The 23953-nt window shown below is 38.9% G+C and overlaps 1 protein-coding gene across 3 annotated transcripts in view; it reads right to left on the bottom strand.

The window, feature by feature from the left end:
- The window catches only part of NFAT5 (nuclear factor of activated T-cells 5, tonicity-responsive), a 63477-nt gene that overhangs the window by 27380 nt on the left and 12144 nt on the right, over nucleotides 1-23953 (bottom strand). The window contains exons 1-5 of one of the 3 annotated variants that reach the window (XM_014942301.1): nucleotides 14294-14336; nucleotides 12328-12389; nucleotides 11310-11868; nucleotides 6294-6486; nucleotides 1307-1462 (exon numbers count right to left, since the gene is read on the bottom strand). In XM_014942301.1, the coding sequence (XP_014797787.1) occupies nucleotides 1307-1462; nucleotides 6294-6486; nucleotides 11310-11839 (879 nt within the window). In that variant the 5' untranslated portion in view covers nucleotides 11840-11868; nucleotides 12328-12389; nucleotides 14294-14336. Of the gene's footprint in view, nucleotides 1-1306; nucleotides 1463-6293; nucleotides 6487-11309; nucleotides 11869-12327; nucleotides 12390-14293; nucleotides 14337-23953 lie in introns of those variants that run through there. The other 2 variants (XM_014942300.1, XM_014942299.1) reach the window with 2 other exon arrangements.

Genomic DNA, 23953 nt, shown 5'->3' with positions numbered 1-23953 from the left:
AAAACATGAAAGGAAATGTATTTTCTCCTTCTTATTTGTATGATAACAAATATAGCGGTCTACTCGCTCAGCCTGCTGACCACACTTCTCCCAGTACAACCAAGATGCCATTTGCCTTAATTCCAGTGTGCAACACTGTGCTGTCCTCAGTTCGGTGTACACCCTCACATTCATACCGTGGTCACTTCAACTTTTGTGATGGTATTTGACATCAGATCTTGTGTTTGTGTAAGTCAAGCAAAGCATTACTCCTGGTAAGCCCCTCTGCCATTTGCATTAGGAAACCTTTGCAAGCACAGTCAAGTTCTTTGACTGCTTCCACCAGACTATGTCCACCCTTGCAGATGGACAGATGGTTGAAATCTCTCGTGGTAAGAGAGGTCTGTATGCAGGGGACTACAGAAAGCATCATCTATTATCTTCTCAGTCAGGCAGTCTGTAACAGATACCAAAACATTATCTCTGAGCTTTCTCCCTCCTCTGATCTCAACAGGTCAGGCTCCCATTTCATGCTGGAGGTCCATGCAAACTGCTCTGTATGATACATGATTTCTTCTTTTTTCTAAACAGCTGGGCACATCCACAACTGCGTTCCAGCCATGCAGGCTACCCCTAGTCTCTGTGATTCCAGTCAAGTCACAGCCCTGTGACTGCACCAGGGAAGAAACAAGATCTGCAAATTCACCCTCTGTGCATTAGTGTGCAGTCACTGGAGGACAGTATTTGAACGTTTTCCCTTCTGAGCAGGAATGTGAAAGACCTCTTTGTAGCCTTCTTCCTCATGTTTCTCCTCTATTTGTAGCTGCTCCTTTCCTTTTGGGCTTTGGTTCCCATCCTCTGACAAACTTACAGTAAAGCTCTCCTTCAGCAGGCTGGCAATCCTGGTCACAAACATTTTTTCCACTCTTTGAGTAAGGTGAATTACATCAGTTCTCCTTTTCTCCTCTCAAAATGAAGCAAGACAAACAAAACAGCTAAATGCTTGCTGGAGAAACCAGCTCTGCAAACAGTCCCTGGATCCCTGACTGTACGTGCTCTATCCAGATCCTTCCCCTTGATCAGAAGGACCGAGGATACTGTTCAGTCCTGTGTACCATACAGTTTTTGTACCTCAGAGCAAGTGACCACCAACGCTTAAACTTGAAGGCATCAGAGTCTATCCAGGAAACAGGCTGCATTTGTGAAGCGTGCATACCACTGCTTCCTCTTTTCTTCCCCCCGACTCTGCAATTCTACTAATCCACATGCACTGCTTCATACTGAGCAGCACGACCCACAAAATACACCTCCTTGGGTCCAGTCCGACCTCAATAACAGTAGTCCCCTCGATGTCCACTTCTTTACAGGGAGTAGTGTTTCTCCCAGTAACTCTGCAGGCCTGGTAGAACCCGTGGGGCTTCACTCGACCGGAGTCGTTACCCACGAATACCTGCAGCATCACTGGCTCGTTGTGACCTTCCAGCTGAAACAGAGCAACACGAGTTAAATATTTCAAATGGCCAGCAATGCCTCTTCATTAAAACAGAAAACATTTTATGCAGCTGAATTTGAAGTGAATCTGCTCCCAGTGACTCTGGAAAAAATCCTAAAAGAAAAAGGAACAAAAATTTTTCATCTAGTTTATAAACGAAATACTAATATTTCTTATCTTTTGTCATTTGTTCTTCCATCAGAAGACAAATCAGTCATCTAATAAACATGTGAAATGATTTTTTTAATCATTATTATTAATATTTTACTTTTAAACCAGCTTGAATCCTATCTTTCTTCACAAAACTATCCCAACTTCAACTTTCAGGTCTCTTACGACCCCTTACTCTCACCCCAACTGTAACAATTTCCCCATCTCTTCCCAGAATACTCCTTCCCCACCAGCATCTACATCCACCACTCAACTGAGAAAGAGAACATTTGCTGTGGCTGGCTCCAAAGCTGATGAGAACTTGTTGGTCAGTACACGCCTGCCGATCAATCAATTAGCATGCTACACTTCCAGGATCCCATCTTCATGCCAGCCGCACCTTGTAATCTTTGTGAAACCAGATTAAAATTGACTAATCCAGTGGCTTTGCAAGTATGAGTCAGAACAGGATGGGGGGAAAGCAGAAGGAGGAACAGGATGAATGATTGTATAGTCTAACCACGCAAACCTAGTTTGCCTTCAGACACCAAAATAAAAATTGAAAATGGCAACTCAACATCTCCTACTTAAAGTTTATGAATGATGTTAGGATTCACTGCAACACTTAATAAAAGGCAGGTCAGACATACTTTGAACGTAATGATTTAGCAATCCTCCTGCAATCCAGTGTGCAACCACAACTATCTCAGAACATGTTAGTGAAAAATGCATTAGTTTTTATAAGATTGACATACTAGCATGAAAGGGTTTGTGACCTTTTAATGCTTTTTTTATTGGCAGAATCCCACTGTGGTGCTACTTACTAAAAATGCTCTGACATAAAGGTAAAAGAAGTCTCCAAGTAAACCTGATCATCATATTACAAAGTAACCTCTCTTATTCTTTTTAGGTAATAGAAGAAAAACATTCCAAGTAAAAAGAAGCACTAGATCACCGTCAAATTTCCAGGCCAGAGATGGAAATTCTTTGCCACAGCATTCTGGGAGGAAATTAAAAATAAGTACTTTTGATGTTTTCATTAAGCCGAATTTCCAGGCCAGAGATGGAAATTCTTTGCTACAGCATTCTAGGAGGAGATTAAAAAAAAAGTACTTTTAATGTTTTCATTAAGCCATAATTGTTGCTAGAGGATTTCTGGGTGACAATGTTATGTTTCATCCTACGCCTGGAAGACCAGGCAATACCTCCAGAAGAGAAGAAAGCTCAACCTTTATTAGTAACGTGATGCAAATGAGAGCAGAATCCTTCAGAGGATCTCTTAGGGGATTAGTCTCTGGCACACTTACAGAATTTAGTTCTGGAGTTCTTAGCTAGTTCAGGGAAAAAACAAAAGAAGTAATTCAGCAAATACTGATAAAATCATAGTATGCTCCTCATGTTCAAAAGGAGGAACTAGCTTACAGCAGCTAGGTGGGTTATGATCTATGAATGTCTAAAGATTTCTGGAGGTGGCCTAGTACAGGATCCCACATGCGAACCACGGGCTGACAGACAGAGTTCATATCAACTAAAGATTTCTGGAGGTGGCCTAGTACAGGCTCCCACGTGCGAACCACAGGCTGACAGTTCATATCAGACCTTAAAAGCCAAGAGAGCATGAATAAACAAAAGACCATGAAAACACCTAACAAGAGAGAACTTATACTCCATCATTGAATCTCTTTTACATAGAAGACCTTAAAAGCCAAGAGAGCATGAATAAACTAAAAACCATGAAAATACCTAAATAGCTAAATAAATGGTCTTTGTACCATGTCACCAAGGTCTCCTTGGCTAGAAACAGCATCACTAGAGCTAACCAGCGCTGCTTTTCTTCCCCACTGTCCCTGTTGGAAGAAGATATGAAAGGTGTGCAAGAGCATCTCTCATCATCTGGATGGTAATGCTCCAGCTTCGCAATACTGTTAGCAAGACACCATGAAAATCTGCTACTGATGGCTGGAATACCTCTGCTGACACCTTCCAGTCAGGATAATCTTTCTTTTGCCAGACAAGCCACTTGACTAAGGTTTATACAATTTTAATGTTGCGTATTGATTGTAGATGCTGTAGTTCTAAGTCATCAAGTAACACGGTTTTCTTTAAAGGGCCACAGAACCTAGTTTTTTTCCTCAGTCTGCTTAAGAATGATGCATCTCAATGGTTGCCTATCACAGGTGCTGCCAGAGAAGAGCAAACACCAGATCTCTACTGAACTAGCAACATTTTTACACTATTCTTCCCCACCTTTAAAACACCCCAACCCCTCCCTCCCCAAATTATAAAACAAAACCAAACACCTCTTGTCCTTTATATATATTTTTTTCCCCTAGCTCAGATTTCCTGAAAATCCACTGACTCATTTCGTCTGTCCAACCCTGGCAGTCTTGTATATGCAGGGTATGAATTAGTGTGCCTACTGGTTAAGCAAGCTTGAGCTTCCAGGAATTCAGTAACATGAGACTCTTCCAAACAGAATTTTCACTGATGGGTGCTAAAGGGTAACTGGGAAAGGAATTAAAAGGAAATTCAGATGAACAAAGGCCCATTAAGAAAATTCACATAAATGAGCACTAAATCACCATAGCAACAGGACTATATGAATGGATTCTTTCCTTATGAAACTTCACTGGATTCCTACACTACTCAGGAGGACTGAGTGAAGTGTTGGAGATGTTTCTAACACTGTTGAACTGGACTTCAAAGATAAATATACTTCTATACTGTCAGCAGTAGTTAGCACAAATTTTAAGGGCTGTATCCTAAACAAATATTTCATTGTGGACCTGGTAAATAACTTTGGATTGAGAACTGCTTTGCTGCTTTCTCAAAGTGGTACAACTAAGAAAAAAACATGAAAGGAAATGTATTTTCTCCTTCTTATTTGTATGATAACAAATATAGCGGTCTACTCGCTCAGCCTGCTGACCACACTTCTCCCAGTACAACCAAGATGCCATTTGCCTTAATTCCAGTGTGCAACACTGTGCTGTCCTCAGTTCGGTGTACACCCTCACATTCATACCGTGGTCACTTCAACTTTTGTGATGGTATTTGACATCAGATCTTGTGTTTGTGTAAGTCAAGCAAAGCATTACTCCTGGTAAGCCCCTCTGCCATTTGCATTAGGAAACCTTTGCAAGCACAGTCAAGTTCTTTGACTGCTTCCACCAGACTATGTCCACCCTTGCAGATGGACAGATGGTTGAAATCTCTCGTGGTAAGAGAGGTCTGTATGCAGGGGACTACAGAAAGCATCATCTATTATCTTCTCAGTCAGGCAGTCTGTAACAGATACCAAAACATTATCTCTGAGCTTTCTCCCTCCTCTGATCTCAACAGGTCAGGCTCCCATTTCATGCTGGAGGTCCATGCAAACTGCTCTGTATGATACATGATTTCTTCTTTTTTCTAAACAGCTGGGCACATCCACAACTGCGTTCCAGCCATGCAGGCTACCCCTAGTCTCTGTGATTCCAGTCAAGTCACAGCCCTGTGACTGCACCAGGGAAGAAACAAGATCTGCAAATTCACCCTCTGTGCATTAGTGTGCAGTCACTGGAGGACAGTATTTGAACGTTTTCCCTTCTGAGCAGGAATGTGAAAGACCTCTTTGTAGCCTTCTTCCTCATGTTTCTCCTCTATTTGTAGCTGCTCCTTTCCTTTTGGGCTTTGGTTCCCATCCTCTGACAAACTTACAGTAAAGCTCTCCTTCAGCAGGCTGGCAATCCTGGTCACAAACATTTTTTCCACTCTTTGAGTAAGGTGAATTACATCAGTTCTCCTTTTCTCCCCTCAAAATGAAGCAAGACAAACAAAACAGCTAAATGCTTGCTGGAGAAACCAGCTCTGCAAACAGTCCCTGGATCCCTGACTGTACGTGCTCTATCCAGATCCTTCCCCTTGATCAGAAGGACCGAGGATACTGTTCAGTCCTGTGTACCATACAGTTTTTGTACCTCAGAGCAAGTGACCACCAACGCTTAAACTTGAAGGCATCAGAGTCTATCCAGGAAACAGGCTGCATTTGTGAAGCGTGCATACCACTGCTTCCTCTTTTCTTCCCCCCGACTCTGCAATTCTACTAATCCACATGCACTGCTTCATACTGAGCAGCACGACCCACAAAATACACCTCAGTTAGATCTTTATCACCCTGCTTGAAAGACAGACACTGGATATGTGGATTCAGATACTTATTAAAAAACAAATCAACAAAAACCAAACAAAAAACCCCAAAGAAAAAACTCCCCACTTTAATTTTTTTAGATGAAACCTATTTTTACGTCCTTACCAAAAAGGCATAATGATGACCCACTGTCACCAGCAATCAAACAGTTACAGCATTTAACTGTCCTAGTTTGGTATGCTTCAAGTGTCTATCTATTTACACAGTTCGTGTAATTGTATTCTAACAGGATATGCATCACAGATTATATATCATTGCCTTGACATAAAGCTTCCTTCCTCCTGTAGCTTTGTGATGCAAATAAGAATTCTTGCTACCTGCAAGAAGAGATATGGTGCAGTCTCTACAGCAAAGAGACTACAAAGTCTCCCCCCTTCCGTCTAAAAATAGAGATTCTAGGCTATTTGAACTGAATCAGCTCCCATTCTACTAAAGCATCCCTTTGAAAGGAGTCCCCGTATCACCTAACACTGAACAGCCTACCTTCACAGTTGGAAAGCCCTGCTGTGTCCGGTCTTTCACTGAGCCTCGGCTGCCTTCAGTCAGATAACGAGCCCTGTGCTGGGTTTCCGGCTGTACCACTATCTTCAGCTCCTTCCCCTCGCTCTTAGTCGGATACTGACCACACAACATTGGGGTCTTCTTCCCGCCAGCTCCTTTCTGGTTCTCTGATGCTCTGGGAAGTCAAAGCAGACCATTAAAAAGACGTTATAGGTAGCTCCTCAATAAAAACAAACTGAATGACAGAAAAGCTAAAAAGATAAAGAGTGTATATTAATGGATAGAAGATTCATAGTTGAGAGCAAACTTTGGAATTCTCTTTCTGACAGAGAAGGAAACCTGCAGGATGAAGAGGAATGGTGCTTCCCTGGTTCCTCCATCCAGGGCAAATAGGAACTGCTTTTCAGAGAGTAAACATAAAGGAAGGGAAAAGCAATTAGCATTAAGCTTTATTAACAAACAAACAGAAGGCTCATAACCTGCTTTTTGATCGTATATGATACAGCCTGATATTATCTGAGCTGTTTCACTTCTGTAACAAATATGCATATGTACACACACACACTGAATGGATTTAAGGTTAAATGATACTTCTTTAAATAGGAAAACAGCCTCATGCCTGTCTCCACGAACTTGCATATCCATGCAAACTCAAATACTAATTTCTGTCAAAACAGATCGATAAATTTTTGTTCAAACCAAATTAGTTATTGTAAGAAGCTCTGACACAATTGCACCAATTTTAAATCTTCAGTGAATGCAAAAAGACTGTTTCTTTCCAGGTGCATACCTTAAGATATAATGTTTCTTGTATTCAGTTCCATAATTAAAACCTGAATGAAGAAGCCCTCCAAAGTATAACATTATGTGATCGATTTTGTGTTCACTTTAAAGCACAATGGAAAATAACTCTTGATCTTATACAGAGCAGGTTTGTATAATTAACCTGAAGTCTAATGAACTCATTTAAGACTTGCAAATGTAAACATGCCATCAAACAGTACAGGCAGAAAAAGGGCTCAATGAGTTTACGCAGAATGTAATATTCTTTTTTACTACCAAAAAGTAGTTTCTAACAGCTAATGACTGTGAAGAAAGTGGTTTAAAATAACAGGTGTGAATTGCTTAAAAAAACAAATCCTGTTTCAATGTGCAAAATACGGAAGTAATTTATCCAAGATTTTTTCTTCTCAGGGAGAAGGGTAAAAGAAATGCTTTTTCTTCAAAATTGTGTACTGAGAGCTTTGCCACAGCATGAATTTTTCTCTGACCTGAAGGCTGGGGTAACCCGTAGAGCTCTCCTCCCAATTACCAGATGATTTATACTAACAAACATTATCAGCACCTTTTCTAAATCTCCTGCTGTGCAGTGAGGAGCACAAGGCCACACTGTCCACAAATACTCCCAACTCCCTCTTGGCCCAGCACCTTCCCTACAGAAGGGCCTTCTCCTACCCCAGGGGAGCTCGGGCACTTTGCCCCCTGATTCCACCCCATCTCCTATTCCTATTGCTCACACTCTTGTTTCTACTGAGCCTTCCAAAACCTTGTAATATGCGTAACAAAGGGTTAAAATGGACACTGCTGAGCTGTTACGAGGCCTGTGCTTTGTATGAATTTCATTCATGTTTTTCTATTTGTGAAGGTTAACCGCTTCGCCATGGGCTGCCCAGCGAGCCTCCTGCTCAGCCAGCTGAGCCTGGGACGGATGCCCAGCACGCTCCTCTTCATCCCAGTAACGGCAGAGAGGCAGGATCTCGAGGGTACAGATGACTGTGAGAGTACCATCCTCCTGCCAAGGAGTCCCCATAACTCTGCCACAGTCTAGACAAACAGGCTCTTTAAAAAAAACAAAAATGCTACATAAAAACATACCTTCTTTTAGGAAAATAAACGGGACAAAATTCTTCTTCAATGTAGCACATACAAAACCTGCGATACACTAAATAAACTGTAATTAACACCACTGTGCTCGTTGCTTCTGTGCAAGTTAAGCAAAAACGCTAATCAAATTCAAGCTTGTTAGATAATCACTTTCTCTATTCTTCCTGCCAGGACATTACTCCAACAGACTTTCAACGGAAGTCATCTCTTCTTCTTACTGAGAATTTTGGATCACACAGCTACAACCTCTTCATTTCCCCCAGGGAACACGGGAAGGGACCCTGAGCAACCTCAGCTACCACAAACACTGCCTCATTATTCAAACGCTGTCCCTGCAATGTCACAGGAGAACGCTCTGCATCAGACATCGCATGGATCGCTCGGTCTGGCCATGTCACACTTGGAAATTCTAGCTCCATAAATTAATATGGGAGACGGAGACATTACTGAATTTTGAAGGGAAGCATTAGAGAGGCAGCCATCAAATCACTTTTAACACTTGAACTGAAGTTTTAGCAGTATGCCATTAACACTTTGGCCTTGCCAACACAACTCTGCTTTCCTGAAGTTACTTTACACTTAAAACCCAAGTTACCTTAATTGCCAACATACTAGTATTTTGTATGTTGTCATATTTATGCGAAGAGATGCTGCCTAGCAATTATTTTGAAAGTTTTCCCTCTAGAAACCTAATCGTTGCTTTCAGCTGGATTAGCTGAACTTGAAAGCAATTGTAAAGCCTTCACCAGAACACCTCAGTGGTCTTTATCCTCAATTTATGAGGATATATAATATATACATCTTTTTAATTTAGCTTACCTATAATAATACCCATGTAAGTGGTAAAATATTTCATACACACACATTAATTTATTAGCTTAACTGTTACCAGACAACATCTCCTCAAAGGTAGCACTTCTTTTTTAAACAAAAATAAAAATCTAAGTGGCAAACCCCATGATACTATTAAAACAGATTTCCTCAGTTAAGGTTTGCCTGATCTGGCACTGGCATCAGGGCTGTTCTCAGTGAAGACCTGAAAGTGAAAGTGAGACCAAGCATGTCGGAAATCTGAGACTCTTTGCCCTAAATCACCATCAATTCATCCGTTTCTAAAAAGGCTTTAACGAATTCTAAGTTTCCACAGGAATATATTCTTTTCCTTCCAGCTCTTAAAGACAACTGACTAGAAGTCTCTTTTGAGGCAAAGGCTATTTCCACTTCACAAATTACCAAGGTTGCTCTCCTTGCTCTTTTCTTAAAGCCAGAAGTAAATGAACTCCCTTGGCTGAACTCCACCAGGCTGAAAAGTTTAAAAAAAAAATATCACTACTGTGACCTAGATTTGTATCACTAAATCTCCATATTCCCACTGCAAAATTAGGTTTTCTAATATCTTGGCCATTTCTTATTCCAGAGCTTTTATTTAAAAGGACAGTTCTGTTACATAAGAGTAACAGTTCAATCCAGTTGGTATACGACACATCAGAAAAAAAAATACACTTATCTATCCCTGCATGTTAAGAGAACAGTACCCATGTCGTTGACATGCTGCTGACGGTATGTTCACTGGTTATCCCTAAACGTGTTAGGAAATGTTACAGTCTTGTGATGTTTTAGGTTGAGATCATACATATTCTTCCAGAGTTTTGGTAAATCTCCCCTTTCTGTTCAGAGAGCCCATTGACAGTCACACAGTTCTTGCCTTTCGATAAAGTTTCTTCCCTTTGTAAGGGAGCATCTGACCTCCTCTGTGCTCCGAGGAAGCAGTTTCCTACTTCCAAGCAGCTGCTTTACATACGCTAATTTGCTTCTTGGGGTCTACCACATACTAACGTTTTACTTTATTCTCTGTTTCAGCTGGTGAAAAGGAGCAATGCTGCACAACTGCAGTCAAGCTTCGAGCGAGACACCAGAAGAGAGGAGCGGGCAGCAGAGCCAACGCTCCCAGTACCAACCAGCTTGGCTTTTCCCCATGGGGTACCCAGGGCAGCACACTCTGGAGAGTTTCTCAGAATCACTTTCTCACAGTGAAATTTTAAGTATGGAACTGCAATGACCCTGGGAATACAGACTCCAGGCTCTTTCCCTTTGGAATATGAGAAGTTCATAATCTTTCCCATCAGTCAAATTTTTAATATTCACCATTACTGTGATGAACATTAGAACGTACTGCGAGCACATACATAAAAGTAAAAACAGAAACAAATAAACACCCCCCCCCAAAAAAACCAACCCAAAATTAAAAAGCCAGATCTATCCACTTGACCATCCATCTTAAACGTTAAGAAGCCACAAGTTAAAAATTAAAATAAAATTTTAAAAATGTATCAACACACTACTGTAAACTGATGGACTTTCTCCTCTTTAAGCAACTACTGAAATGCATTTAGTGAAGAGTGTGAAGTGGGAGAGATGAGAGACCACCACCCAGGCGTGCCCACGTACAGACACACGCATGCACACAACCCAGAAGCACAGAGAGAAACAAGATTAGAGATTTATTTCTGAAAAAAATCAAATACAGAAGTGAATTCACAAGAAAAAACAAGTTCTGGTTCACCGTATCATCTTAACATTTTTTATAAAAAAGTAAAGCATGTGTTAATTTAAATCATGAGGAATCCTAACAAGCAATTCACTTCTAGTCCCATCACTCTCTCTATTTAATAAATAGAGAGAGACACAAACAGAAGCAGGTAAAGTGCACAGACAGAAATCCTCACATAAAATCCTGCAAAAAACATTAAGATTTAGGGTGCGTCCAGTCCACTTCTGCCTTTCTTTTTAAATAAGATGTTTCATTGCCATTTTATAAATGGAATTGTGCAAGCTTTTAGGAGCTTCACTTAAACAAGAATACAGATTAGCTAATCAGTGCTGCGTCCAATTGTTGCAGGAAAGTTTAGCTTTATCTTCAAAACAAAGATTAACAAGTCTAATGAGAACTTATCATGGGCTGGGAGGCAAAGGGGAAGAGCAGAGAAGAGAAGGGATTTATGTGAGAACCTGAGTAGAACACTTGACTCATGGGGGGAGTTTTATTAGTTTGGTTTTACACATGGTGAGAGAACTTTTTATTAAAAAAAAAAAACAAACAAAACAGATACCAACCCATTTCCTGCTTTTGAGTTGCCTTTGCTGTCCGTGCTGAGCTGAGAAAGGACATAGTGAGGAGCTTTGGCACTGTCGGCATCAAATATATCCATGTTGGACTCTTCACAATCTCGACGTTTGATCCCTGGCCTCTGCTTTGGATTTCGTTTGCGTGATTTACGTGGCACCTCAGTGTTATCATTGTAGGAACTGGTACTCATGTTACTGAAGTTGGAGGGTGAATCCTCCATCCACATACTGCAGCTCTGTTCTGACTCCAATCCACAGCCCTCATCCTGGCAGGACATCCGACTGTTGTCCAGCAAGTCCTCGGGTGGTGGCGAGATGTACAGGACTGTGTGTCTCTTCGGCGTTGACTGCTGCTGCTGGACTGTGTTACTGGTTAACTGCTTGTCACTTACCCCTCTGTTACTTACCCCCACGGCTGAGGAGCAGCTCTCCACTTGCATAGCCTTGCTGTCGGTGACTGAGGTAGAGTAAATGGTAGGACTGGAAGAGGTGGTAAAGGAGCTGCAAGCACCGCCCATGGAGGAAGAGGAAGGAGCTGAAGAAGCATCTGCGGTGTATAATTCAGAAGTAAATACAAGATACATGGTTCTGTGTGTGCTGGCTATAGCAGTCCCATTGAAATAAAGTGATTTATGAACTGATTTCTTTCCCCCACAAATATTTGGAATTTGGTAAGTTTTAGAATGTAAATGCTTAAAGCAATACAGCCTAACCAATACAGCACTTTGGAAATGCCCAAATAAGACTCAGTGTGATCCACTGTGATCAACTTTTTAAAAACTTAATGTTAATGCATAAAAATGGCTGCAAGTAAACAGAACTTTCATTGCCTCAGCTGGACTAATTATTTGTGTAGAAGCCATTTCATCTAAAATAATGGAAGCCCCAATGCAAAATGCTTATAATCCACATTCAATGCCAATTAAACCATTTATTGTTGGAAATTTTTATTTTTGAAAAAGACGGGACTGTGCTTAGCCACAAAATATTAAAATAAGTTTCTAACCTATGAAGCAGAGAACTACAGGTCATTTTTAATGCAGACACTCCCTGCTTCAGAGGCAAATCCTGGAATAAAAATATGAGAAAATAAATGAGAAAAAGAGCTGCTGATTATTCCATCATAAATGAGAAATAAAATATAAAATCAACTGAGTTGGTAGGAAAAATGGAACTGGTATCAGTCACTATGACATAGCTGTTTATTCTGAAGGTTCAAAACAGGGATGAAATATCTGCATTGGTGACATGCTGATACAAGAAGACGTGAAATTTCCGTAATTCAGTCACTGAGACTTATTTCTCTCAGACTTTCTTAGCTGAGTCCCTTATACATACAGAGATAGCTTGGGACAGAGCTCTGAAAAATTCCCATTAAGCAGGATATTTTAAACAACATGACACTGACTTCTCCAGAGGTCACACAGATCAATGTTTTAGAAACATGAAAGGACAACTAAATGATTAAAACAAGACCCTGAAGATTTCTGGAGAAGAATCATTCCAACTGAAGAATTTTAATGGACAAACCAGGTGAAAATGTAGGCTAAAACATTTGAGAGGAAGCAGTATGGACAAACATAGATCTTTATTTAAGTCAGCTGTAGCTCACTGAGGAATAAACTATCTGAATTTTACATTCAGATTTAAACTTCCTAGGGGAGAGATGCTATCTTCTGTATTTCTACACTGCTGACCACACCTTACACAATAAACCAGAGCCACAGAAATAATCTAATTTTGGAAACAAATTGTAGATAATATACATATGTACAAAATTACACAATAAGTTTGTTCAGCTAGTTACTGCTGTCGTAGAGGTAATACCTAATGTTAAGAGGCACATGATGCTCTCCTTACTGTTGTTTGGGATTTTTTTGAAAATCCAGTATATTATATTAACCTCTCAAGTCTAAAAGGTTTAGAGGTAGTTGAACTATTTTATCCAGTTTAAGCTATTTAAAAGTAACAGAATAAAGTACGTTCAGCCATGATATATGTATTTAACTAACAGCAAAATTTAGCAAACCTTCCTATAAATCAGCCTCCTTGTGATTACCAGGGTGTATCAATGACTGATGACAAAGAGTTTTTAAACTGTTATTTTTTTCTTACAAGTTTTCTGTGCTAAATGAATTTAAAAGTAAGGCTACGCTACTTCAGATTGTAAAATGTAGTGGTCATTACAGTTTATTGATAAACTACTCTGCTTTTACCTTCATAGGAAGTCCCTTCCCCGAACCTCCCAGTGAACCAGGAGCAGATGAATGATACCAGTTCCATTTTCCAGTTTGTTCTTTGGCAAATATAGTGGCTGAAATTGGAGAATTCAGTCACTTTGAATTGCATTCCAATTTAAAGGCAAATTTATCCTTTCTATATCATGCATTAATGCAATGCTTTTTTCAAAAACATTTATAGGATTGGCAAGAACTATTAAATCTAGATATTAATTTCAGTGACAATATTTAAGAGCTGATTTGCAGCCACTTTGAGTTGAGAAAGATCGTTGCTATTTGGGTTGTTTACTTTGTTTTTATAAAACAGAATTAGTTTCCATTCGCCCTTTATACACTCAGAAAGAAATAGAAATATGCAGCATGCATACAGCATATATGCTGCATGCAAGTGTTTGCAAACAGGATACGTGGAACACACAGCAGTAATGCTGCAGAATTGGATTACTGAACAGCAAAATTTCTCCCATTTAAAATCAATTCTTCTTTTAACCGATGAAACTGAGTACCACGCACAGTACTACACAGCGTACGCACGTCTCGTGTTTGCCTGTCCATGACAAAGACTTTGACAAATAAATAATTACATTGAACCAGGTAGCAGGGCTCTAGAAATTACTTTTCCTCCAACAGTTTAATATCAAAGACTTATCTTTTTGCAGCAAATACTGTGAGTGTTTTAGAGAGAAGTCTTTTGAAAGACCTATAAGAAAAGCTTAAAGTGACAATCCATACCCAGGTCTGCATTGGAACAGGGATGCCAAACACTGATCATACCCTGCGTATCAAATGGTTCAATGCGTACCCTGTCCAGAAATGCAACAATTGTACTTTCCCTTCACTTTCCTAGGAAAAAAAAATATAAATACATCACTAAACAAAATACTTTTCAGTATAAAGCTAAACGAGCTGGCAGTGGTATCATTACTTTTGGGTGCAACATTTTGCAATATTTAAGTTGCTATCATTATTGCTATCCAAAACAGTTTCTCCTCCAGATTTTTTTCCTGTAAGTTAAAAAGCATGTATGTGTATGAATATGTGTATATGTTTTTGCTTTATACGTTTTAAAAGGAAATAAATACTGTTCATTATAAACTGGTTACTCTCTCCGTTTATCAGAGACACCTCTCTCTTTAGCCTTATATATTCTCAACTGAATGCCATTACCATCCATAAACATGCAAGTGTTTTAAAGCATGTACAGGCCAGTGTTGTCGTTATTATAATAATTAAAGATATGTAAGAAAGTATAACAAACATTACAGCCAGTTAAATAAACTGGCTATATTAGAACAATCAGATACACAAATTTAAAATCTATTTTAGGGGATAAATTAGTAATTGCTTTAGTAACATTTTAAGTTACACAAATACTAATAAACATTGTAAAATTTATGGTTTCTTAGAGTCTGCAGGCCTTTAGCCAACTCATTTTCCTTCGAACTAACAGACAGATAAACAAGATCAAACAAATAAGAATTCACAAAGTTCCTATAATGAATAAACCACTATGTTTTCCATGGCTTCCATTTTGTTTTATCTATTTATTCTAAAGCCAGTGACAACACATGTGTATCTGATACCTACAGGAGATCTCTTGGTTGAATATGTTGCATTTTGGAAACTTTATTCTAAATGTTTCAGTGAGTCAAACTTGACTGGTATTGCTTTAAAAGGTGAGAGCATTTTGCATTTCCTGGTTCTGAGGAATTAAGTTTTCCCCAACATGCAGATAATAAACAAAATATAACCAGTGGACATTCAGTGTGAGCGGCTGTACCTGGTCACTGGTCTATCGAGTTAAGGTTGGAAATATACACACACCTTTCCAAGTTTAAGCATTTCTTTTATTTGAATTTACTTTCTTTAGACACATATTAATAAGAATTGTTACAGGTGGCTCTTTCATGTTCATTTTAACAGTGCTTGCAATAACAAATATATAGTTTAAATGAATATGTACATTGAGAAATATAGGACTGAATATATTTTAACACAGCCTCAAAATAAAAATTGCTTTCAGAGCAACAACACTGGATAGAAGCCAAGTGCATGTTATGGCAAGTATGCAGCCACAGTGTTATAAATGAAACGTGCACCAGCATTACAAGGTGGATGCGTTTTTTCCCTTTTTCTTAATAAAAAAAAAACAAGAGAGAAAAGAAAGCTAGTTCCACATTAGAGCAACTCTGATCACTGTTGAAACTAAACCTCCTGAATCTATTCATTGCCATCACTAAAACGTGTTAGGTAGTTGAAATAAGTAATTCAGAATTTGTTGCCTGTCCTACATGGGTTTTTTCCTCCTCTAAAAGGGGCAGAATGGTATCTAACAGGTCAGCGTAAGGAAGCCCTGGTTCCATTCTGGACATAATAATTTACACATCAATAACAAGCAATTCTGTAAGGTGTACATGGAAGATAGAAAATAACCAAGAACTAACAAACTAAGTGGTTAGTGCTGGAGTTGAGAATGCAAATAAAGATAACCAATTACTCCGCACTACTCCTAGGAAGACTAAATTTCAAGGAAATTCCAGTTGTTCATGATACCTGTCATTTGTACATTTGCTTTCCAGAAAGTCTGAAAGGGGCCTGCTGCTCCCAAACATTTACTTCACTTTCAGGCAGTGAACAGAATTACATTCACAACCAAGAGACTGAGTAATTCCAGTTCTTTCTGAAAACAAAGAGCAGCCAAAAAGCAGGCAGTGGAAGAAGGGATGCAACACGCATGTGGCACAAATGCATGCTGCTAAAAATCACAGGCTAATGTAATATCAGAAACTAAGGGAACACATAGCAAAGAGCATCCCCATGAGCAAATCAGTGCAGTCTTTTTCTGTTCAATAACATAAAGCATCGTACAAAGAAAATGTATTACCTCCTGAGTTAGCAACTAAGGCAATGACATATATTTCTATATCCTATTATCTTGTGAAGTCAAACAAGGCATTCAGCCTCTAAAAAAAACCAGTCTGAAAGGCAGGAGAAAGAAAAAGATTTTTAAAATCACTTCTTGGTATTGAGGGAGTCTTGTCTTTAGATAACACTTACGTGGAGCCAATCCTGAAATCCTTGTTCATTCTTTCCAAAGAGATCATTAAATACAGCAAGGATTACCAAGTTCTCAAAATAAATAAATACTGTCCTGATGACTTTTCTTTTTTTTATTGCAGCTGGAGTGCAAAGCAAGTCATTTCCCATACTGGAAAGTTTAAGATTGCAAATGCAAATAAATTGAAGATATTTTTGATTTTACAGGTTTTTCAGCCACCTGTGCATGAACACCCAGGACTAACAAAAAGCCATTAGAGAACTTGCTTTTTTCTCAGAACCCAGCCTGCATCCCATGCAATCCCTTATGCTATGTTCAGAAAACAATTAAGTCAAAAATGAAAACTCACCACACAGGGTGAGGTTTATGTGGTGTAATAAGCTTAATATATGAAGTATACCTATTTATTAAATTTGTTAATTTATGTAACGTCATGTTCTTGATAAGACTTTTGTATGTTAATTGGTTTATTTGAACCACTGGACACAGAAGAACAATTTCAGAACAAAACCAAAAGGATACTATGTGCAAAATTTCCACCATCAACCCTTGTGCTACCAAAGGTTTTAAAGGTAAAAACCAGAACTTACAAAGTGGCTGCAAACCTGCTTTCAACACCTCACATGCCAAACTTGGGTTTCTACTTTTCATCTTCTTGTATTACTGAGGTAATGTCAAAAACTTTTCCAAAAAGTTTAGTTTCAAATCAGTATCAATCCACTATTTAGAAATAAAACAAAAAAAAAAAGAAAGAAAGAAAAGAGACTTATGAAGAAGTCTGAAAACAAGACCGACCTATACCCTGGGTGAGATTGGATGGGTTAAGTGTCTCTGGCACTATTTGTCTTCACTATTGACAGACACTGTCACACAACCCACCACTCGATGCCTGTCTCTGAATGGCGAAGCTAGAATGCAAGTTAAGTGTATTAATAGAGAAAAAAACTAGCATCCCAGCAAATATAATAAAGCAATCCAATTCAGCAGTTATTAAAAACACTCAGATTCAAGATAGGTAGGTTAATTTAATTTACATTAAGCCCAACAGTGTAAATTCCCCTTACATTCACATGCTGAACACCAAGCAGTGCATTATACTTTGGGTGAATACATCAATCAATCTGGTTTTGTTATAAATTACATCCGTTATTAAATTAACACTCAAGTTTAAGTATCTAAGTAGAATTTTTGTTAGTGGCTCACACACACCAATTCCATGTATCTTAGATCCTTCCCCACTCAGAGCAACAGCCAGCTGCATACAAGCAAGTCAGAACTCCAGGACCCTCAGCTGCTCTCTTCAAGCTCTATTTGACATCTCCTCAGCTCCCTCCACAGCCTATTGCCCTAAAAGAGTGACTGTAGTGATGTCAGGACTGATGGATCTGACAAAGAACACTTAATTTAAGAAACAGACTATTTTGTTCTTTAGATACACAGGGTTGTGTGGTCTTCATGAAGTCTTCATTGCTGCTACTGCAAAGAGGTGCCCAAATACCATAGTTCGACAAGATTGCTCTGTTTTCATCCTACACTGACTTGGTTTTTCACTATTCATTAAGGAACAGGGAATTCCTCTTGTCACAAAGTAATTCTCAAGCCTTTGTGATGTAAGAATAATGCAAGAATTTACCATAAAAATGATAGAAGACCTTGTGTTTGAGCATTTCTGGAAAACTGAGTTTACTGACAATAATTCAGGAGATTCAGGAAGACTGAAAATAAACTTAATTTAGGAAAAAAGAGATGATCTAGAGTACATCTATGCAATCCTCTATAGGTAATTATAAGAAAGCTCTGCTCTATGCAGAGGAGCAAGCATGCACTCAACGCACACACAATCCCATACAACCACAATGGATTTGCAGAGAACACGTTGTCTAAAAAGTCCCCATGAAATGGAAACAGTAAGAGAATTCTTTTTTATTTTGCATTTGCCAGTGATGACTTCTTAGCAGAAGACAGTTCAGAACAATGAAGGAAGCTCTCCACCGCCCCTGACTGTACCTAATCACGGCCCAGCCTCTTCCAGACTAACACAATTAGCTCCACCATAGCTCCTGTGGGCACACACTACTGCCAGGAGTAATATTTAAACTTGCTCATATCTACGTTAGCACTCACAAGCCAGAGCACTGCTCTAATACACAGCACCAGGACAATGCATTTTTAAAGATCGTTAGGATCTGCTTTAAATTAATTCTGCAAGAAAGAAGTATTTGACACATGACTGAAGCAAGCACACTGCAGACAGAAATCCCTGGAAGACATCCTCCTAGGAAATTACAGGAAGGCATTTCCAACTGGGAGGGCGGTAGGAAGGGGAAGGGAAAAGCCTACAAAGAAATGGAAGTTTTTACAGGCATTGGAGGTCAACTACAAAGAATAATCTTTTTTTTTCTGATAATTTGTTTACAACACGCACTTATAGGCCCAGGATAACAGAATTAGTAGCAGCATTGATATCCCCTTTGAAATTTCTGGTAATTATTTCTGCATCAACAGGAAAAACTGACTAATGACACCAGGAAAGATGATAAACTGAAAAATATTTTCATTAAAAATAAAAATCAAGAAGCCTGACTATCTACTTAGAAAAAACAAACCAAAAATAATAAACACATCCCTCCCGCATCTCTATTTGGAAGCTTTAATAAAATCTTTAGCTTGAGAATTATGAAAAAGCCTTATCTTGGCAGTGGAACCATGACCCGTACTCCTTAGCACCTGGTCTCTACCCCATAGTTGATTCAGATATTTTTATCCATTTCTCTACAGTAGCAATTGAGAAGCAAATCCTTGTTTTCATAACTAAATTGACCAAAACTGCTTAGAGCAATTATTTCAATGACAACTCTGATCAAAAAAGCTAATTACTCCCGTTTGGACAAGTAGTTTGTCCCTTTAAGTAAAAAGGAGCACAAAATGGGCATGACCACAAAAAGGTAAAACTTTTATCATTTACCAAAAATTTTCCCAGGATACAAACTTAGATGTTTGGGAAGCAGAATAATCCAACACATCACAGACTAATTGTATCCAAATATGAATACAGAGAGTTCAGTAAATACATTTCAGTTGCATAAAATCTGTTCCCCTTTTGTTACAGCAAGAACACCACTCTGTGGAAAATTCAATTTGAGATAAGAATTGGAAACTGTCAGAATGGAAACGATGCAGGAAATACTGTCCTGGGGAGCGATACAAAAAATACGGAAAGATATATATATATTTGCCTCTGTGGCAAATGGAGAGCAGCTGAAGAGGCTTATTCCAAGACCTGCTACAGAAAGAATGAATGGATGACAAAGAGAGAAGGAAGTTTTTGTAACACTTTTCTTCACTGGGAGTTCAGAAGGTTTGAGTATTCCTGTAACTGCAGATAAAAGATGAAAACACAACACTTCCTTGAAGTACATAGTTTAAAATACAGCTGCACCATCCCCAAAAGACAAGAACAAGGTGTTGACCTACCAACTAGGATGACACCTTTGAGAAAGGACTAAAATTAGCAGTGTGAATTTTAAATATTTGAAGCACTTGTTCAATGTGTCTTGATCAACATGAAAAAAATGTTCAACCTTTAAGAACCAACTGAAAAGAATCAAGCATCTCTCCTTGCAACTGGAGCTTAAAAATATTGTGTAGAAGGCATTATTAAAGCTTCAAGCACACTTATTTCATATAAGAAATCTCTAGGCACAGCTTACAATGACATTTCTCAGCATGACACCCTCATGCATTTCAAGAATCTAGAAGATGATTCATATTTAATGTGTTTATGGTACTGCACCAGGCAAAATCCTCCTTTTCCTGTCCCCTGAACAAAGACACTTGTAATTCAAATAGCAAGCACAGGGAACAGTTTCTAGTGGTAAAACTAGATCCCTTTCCTCCCTTCTGCTTTCCAGAAGAATAACAGAATTAGAAGCTTGAGAGAGCAGCTCAGGTTATGAACATCACAGCTCAGAATCCTGGAGTTCTATGAAATTATACTTGCCTCTTTGATATTCAGAGAGTGGGTAATACCTCTTTTGTCTGGATTAATTAATATGAGATATACATTTATTAACAAATCAATGAAAATCCAATCAGTAACATTCCATATTAATACTCTTAAAACTGTTCTGTAAATCACAAAACAAATTTCCAAATGGTAGAACTAGAAGTCTGCCCCTGCAAGGTCATCGCTGCTAGAAACAGCCCATCCTGCTCCTCAAAAAAAAAACCAGAGAAGTTAACTGCAGCAATATATATTTCTCACCTATAATGTGTTTTATGTGGAACAAAACTGCACAGCAAAATGATTAACAGAAATGCCTCAAGTAAGTTGAATTTCAGCCAGATACTACCTTAGTCTGTGTTTTGGAAGCAGAGAACAAACTGTGTTAACTATTACAGCAGTAGTAAAAAGCTCTCACCACTGCAGATCATTCCCTGTAACGTAATCCTCTCATTAGCAAGAGCAATCATAGCTGCAATTGACTTCTACATACAGTGTTGCTGATGTCATTTCAAAGTAGCCCTTCCTTTTAAAAACAAGAGCAAATGACATTACCTACAATGCTACCGAGACTGAACTAACATTTCCCTATCCTTTCCCCAAAAAGTGAGGTCTTGGAGCAAGCAAGAACTGACCTAAAAACATTTAAGAGAGAGAGACTTACCAAAACAGGGGAAAGATTTCAGCTACAGAAACACTAGGTTGCCAAAGTCATCTTTCCCCTTCACCCATCTGTACAGTGTCAGCTACTTGAAAACCTGCCTGTAGTCTGCTATTAAGGACTTGATTTATGCAAATGAATGGTAAATCTTGGTCTTTTAAAATATGTGTAAAATATATATTTATGTTTTCCTGTATAAGCGTGTAGACGTGCACAAAGCCCAGGCTGATTTTCCTCTCATTTTTCTGCTAAGAAATCAGAGCCCAGCCCAGCCAGACCTCTCCTTACCACAAGCAGCTGGGTGACAGGGTTGAAAACACGGTAGCAATTTGAAGACACTATAGCAGTTCTAAAAGAATTACAGCAAATAGTAAAACATGATACACCCTTTTATCTAGAAACATGGTACAGCTAGGCAAGAATGCAGCCAAAACACTTTCTCTTGAGAGAGGGAAGAGATTTGGGTGCAGAAGAAACACACAACCAACCTCAATGAAAAAGCAAAAGTGCTCCTGGGATTCTGGAAGTCAACTGAGAACACTCCTGCTCCAAGGCAGCTGTGTGCTGCGGGTACCAGCATCAGTTCAGAAGTGCCAAGTTCAAGATGGCTTGGAGGAGGAATCCTAATCAGCTACTACACAGTAGGAATTTGTGGGAGGGGGGATTATAACTATTAAACAATCCACTGACATCCACTGCAAATAGTAAATTCACCTCTCCTTGTACCTCCACCTACAACTTTTGTAGACACTGATGTCCTTTACTCTGTTCCTAAGAATTTGTCCTCAGCTTTAAAGAGCAAAAAAAGTCTAGCCTCAGATTTACCAGAAATACCCAGCTATCTGTCCACCCCTGGATTATAATGTATCTTATACATTTTTGAGATATCTCATACCTCCCAACACCAGAGGAAGGAGCAGGGACTGTTCTTTTCAGCTTTCTGCTGTCCTGATCATTTTGGAACATAGCCTACAGACCTGTTTTGGAGGTAAACATTTATCTAAGGTGCATGTATTTTCTTTATAGGATGTGGTGGAAGACAGGAGAAAAAAAACTAAAAAAAAAAAAGTTACATTAGATCTATCTATCTGATATCATTCATTGGCCAAAATGCTGAGGTTAAGCCTTCCCTGACGCCTACAGGCATCCATTCCCCTGTAACAGCACCAGTGACACTGCTTTGGGCCAGGGCTGACCTCTCCTTATGTGTGTACACAGCTCAACTCACTCTTCAACTGGCCTGGTCATCACAATTCTATGTTTATAAAAGACCAAGGTTCAATTGTTCTTGCCTTCACTGTAGTGGAAAGTGACATAAGCAATGAAAACAAACCTAAGTCTCTGGCGTGCTGGGTTTTTTTTTTGGTTTGATGGTTAGGAGTTTTTTTTAAGAAAATTTTTAACTTGGAAAACTGTAGTTGCTTGCACTTAATACTTCTGATCCCGATTGTAACAGCACTCAGAAACTTAACTGTCTCATCCCAACACTGATGGAAGGTCTCTGAAGCCACAGCTCAGTAAACAATTTAAACCAGCACAAACTGACAGCCACTGAGAGAAGCTAGCTCCACCTTTTCCAACTGTTCCTTCTTCCCTGCATTCCTCCTTTCCTGGTGCCACCAAAAGCATTTGTGCAGTGAACCCATGCGGGACAACTCCAGCCTGGAGCAGGTCCTCGATCCAACGCACTCGGCAAGCTCTTCTTTCAGCAGCTTTTGGTATCAGCTTAAAGTCTTTGTGAAACTACACTACCTCTGACACTGAAAAGTGTTCTTAATTGAATGCATAGGTCTCCTTTCAGTGTTAATAGAAAAATCACAACACTATTTTTTGAAGTTCTTTCAAGAAAATTGTGCTGCAGTTTAACCCAAAGCGCTAACAGATTCTTAGTTTTTTTAAAAGGAACCGGACTGGCTGTTAGCAGACACTAAATACCTGGAGGTAACAGACATTTAGTTCCATTCAAGTTTTTAAGTCTTTTCTGTTAGATACAGAATTAATTAGCAGTTCATGTCTATCTGTGGATTTAGAGTGTAACAGGGTTTACGGGATTTCTTTGTTCACTTTTTCAAGGTACATGTTTCTGCAGGATTTGGTTGCTGCTATATCCTGGAACCAAACCCATCATTAAGTATCTTGATTTTAGAAATATATGCCCAAATTATTTTTTTAATAAGTGATATAAAAATATCAAATCCTTTCAATATAATAAATAAAAACATCAAATTCTTTCGATGACTGAAGCTCCACTGTGCACAGTTAAATCCACAGGTTGTCTCAGAAGAGGTCTGGCAAAACATGAATGGTGAGCAGTGCTGTAAAGTTTCTCTGACAAGTCTACAATCACTTCAGTTTCTGATCAGGATTCCTGTACCATGCAAATCTGGGAAACATTCTCACACAAACATTTAATGCATATGAACTCATAGAGAGAAAAAAGAATAATGCAGCTACCTGAAACCTCACCTTAAATAGATACATTTTTCTCAAGCAACAATTTAAGGCCAATTAGGAAAGTGGATCATGACCTTGTAAGAAATACGGGGATCAAATTATGCAAAAAAACCCCACTTATCTAATGAAGAAAAATGCATCAATCATGAGCATGATCATTTTCCCTTTTTTTCCTCATTGGTCAGATGTTTACCAATATATACAAGTTACTGAAAA

This window comes from Calidris pugnax, unplaced genomic scaffold, assembly GCF_001431845.1.
Source record: "Calidris pugnax isolate Ruff unplaced genomic scaffold, ASM143184v1 scaffold28, whole genome shotgun sequence".
Taxonomy (NCBI): Eukaryota; Metazoa; Chordata; class Aves; order Charadriiformes; family Scolopacidae; genus Calidris; species Calidris pugnax.
Note: the sequence above shows the minus strand (reverse complement) of the source record. Positions and strands in the feature narration are given on the sequence as shown.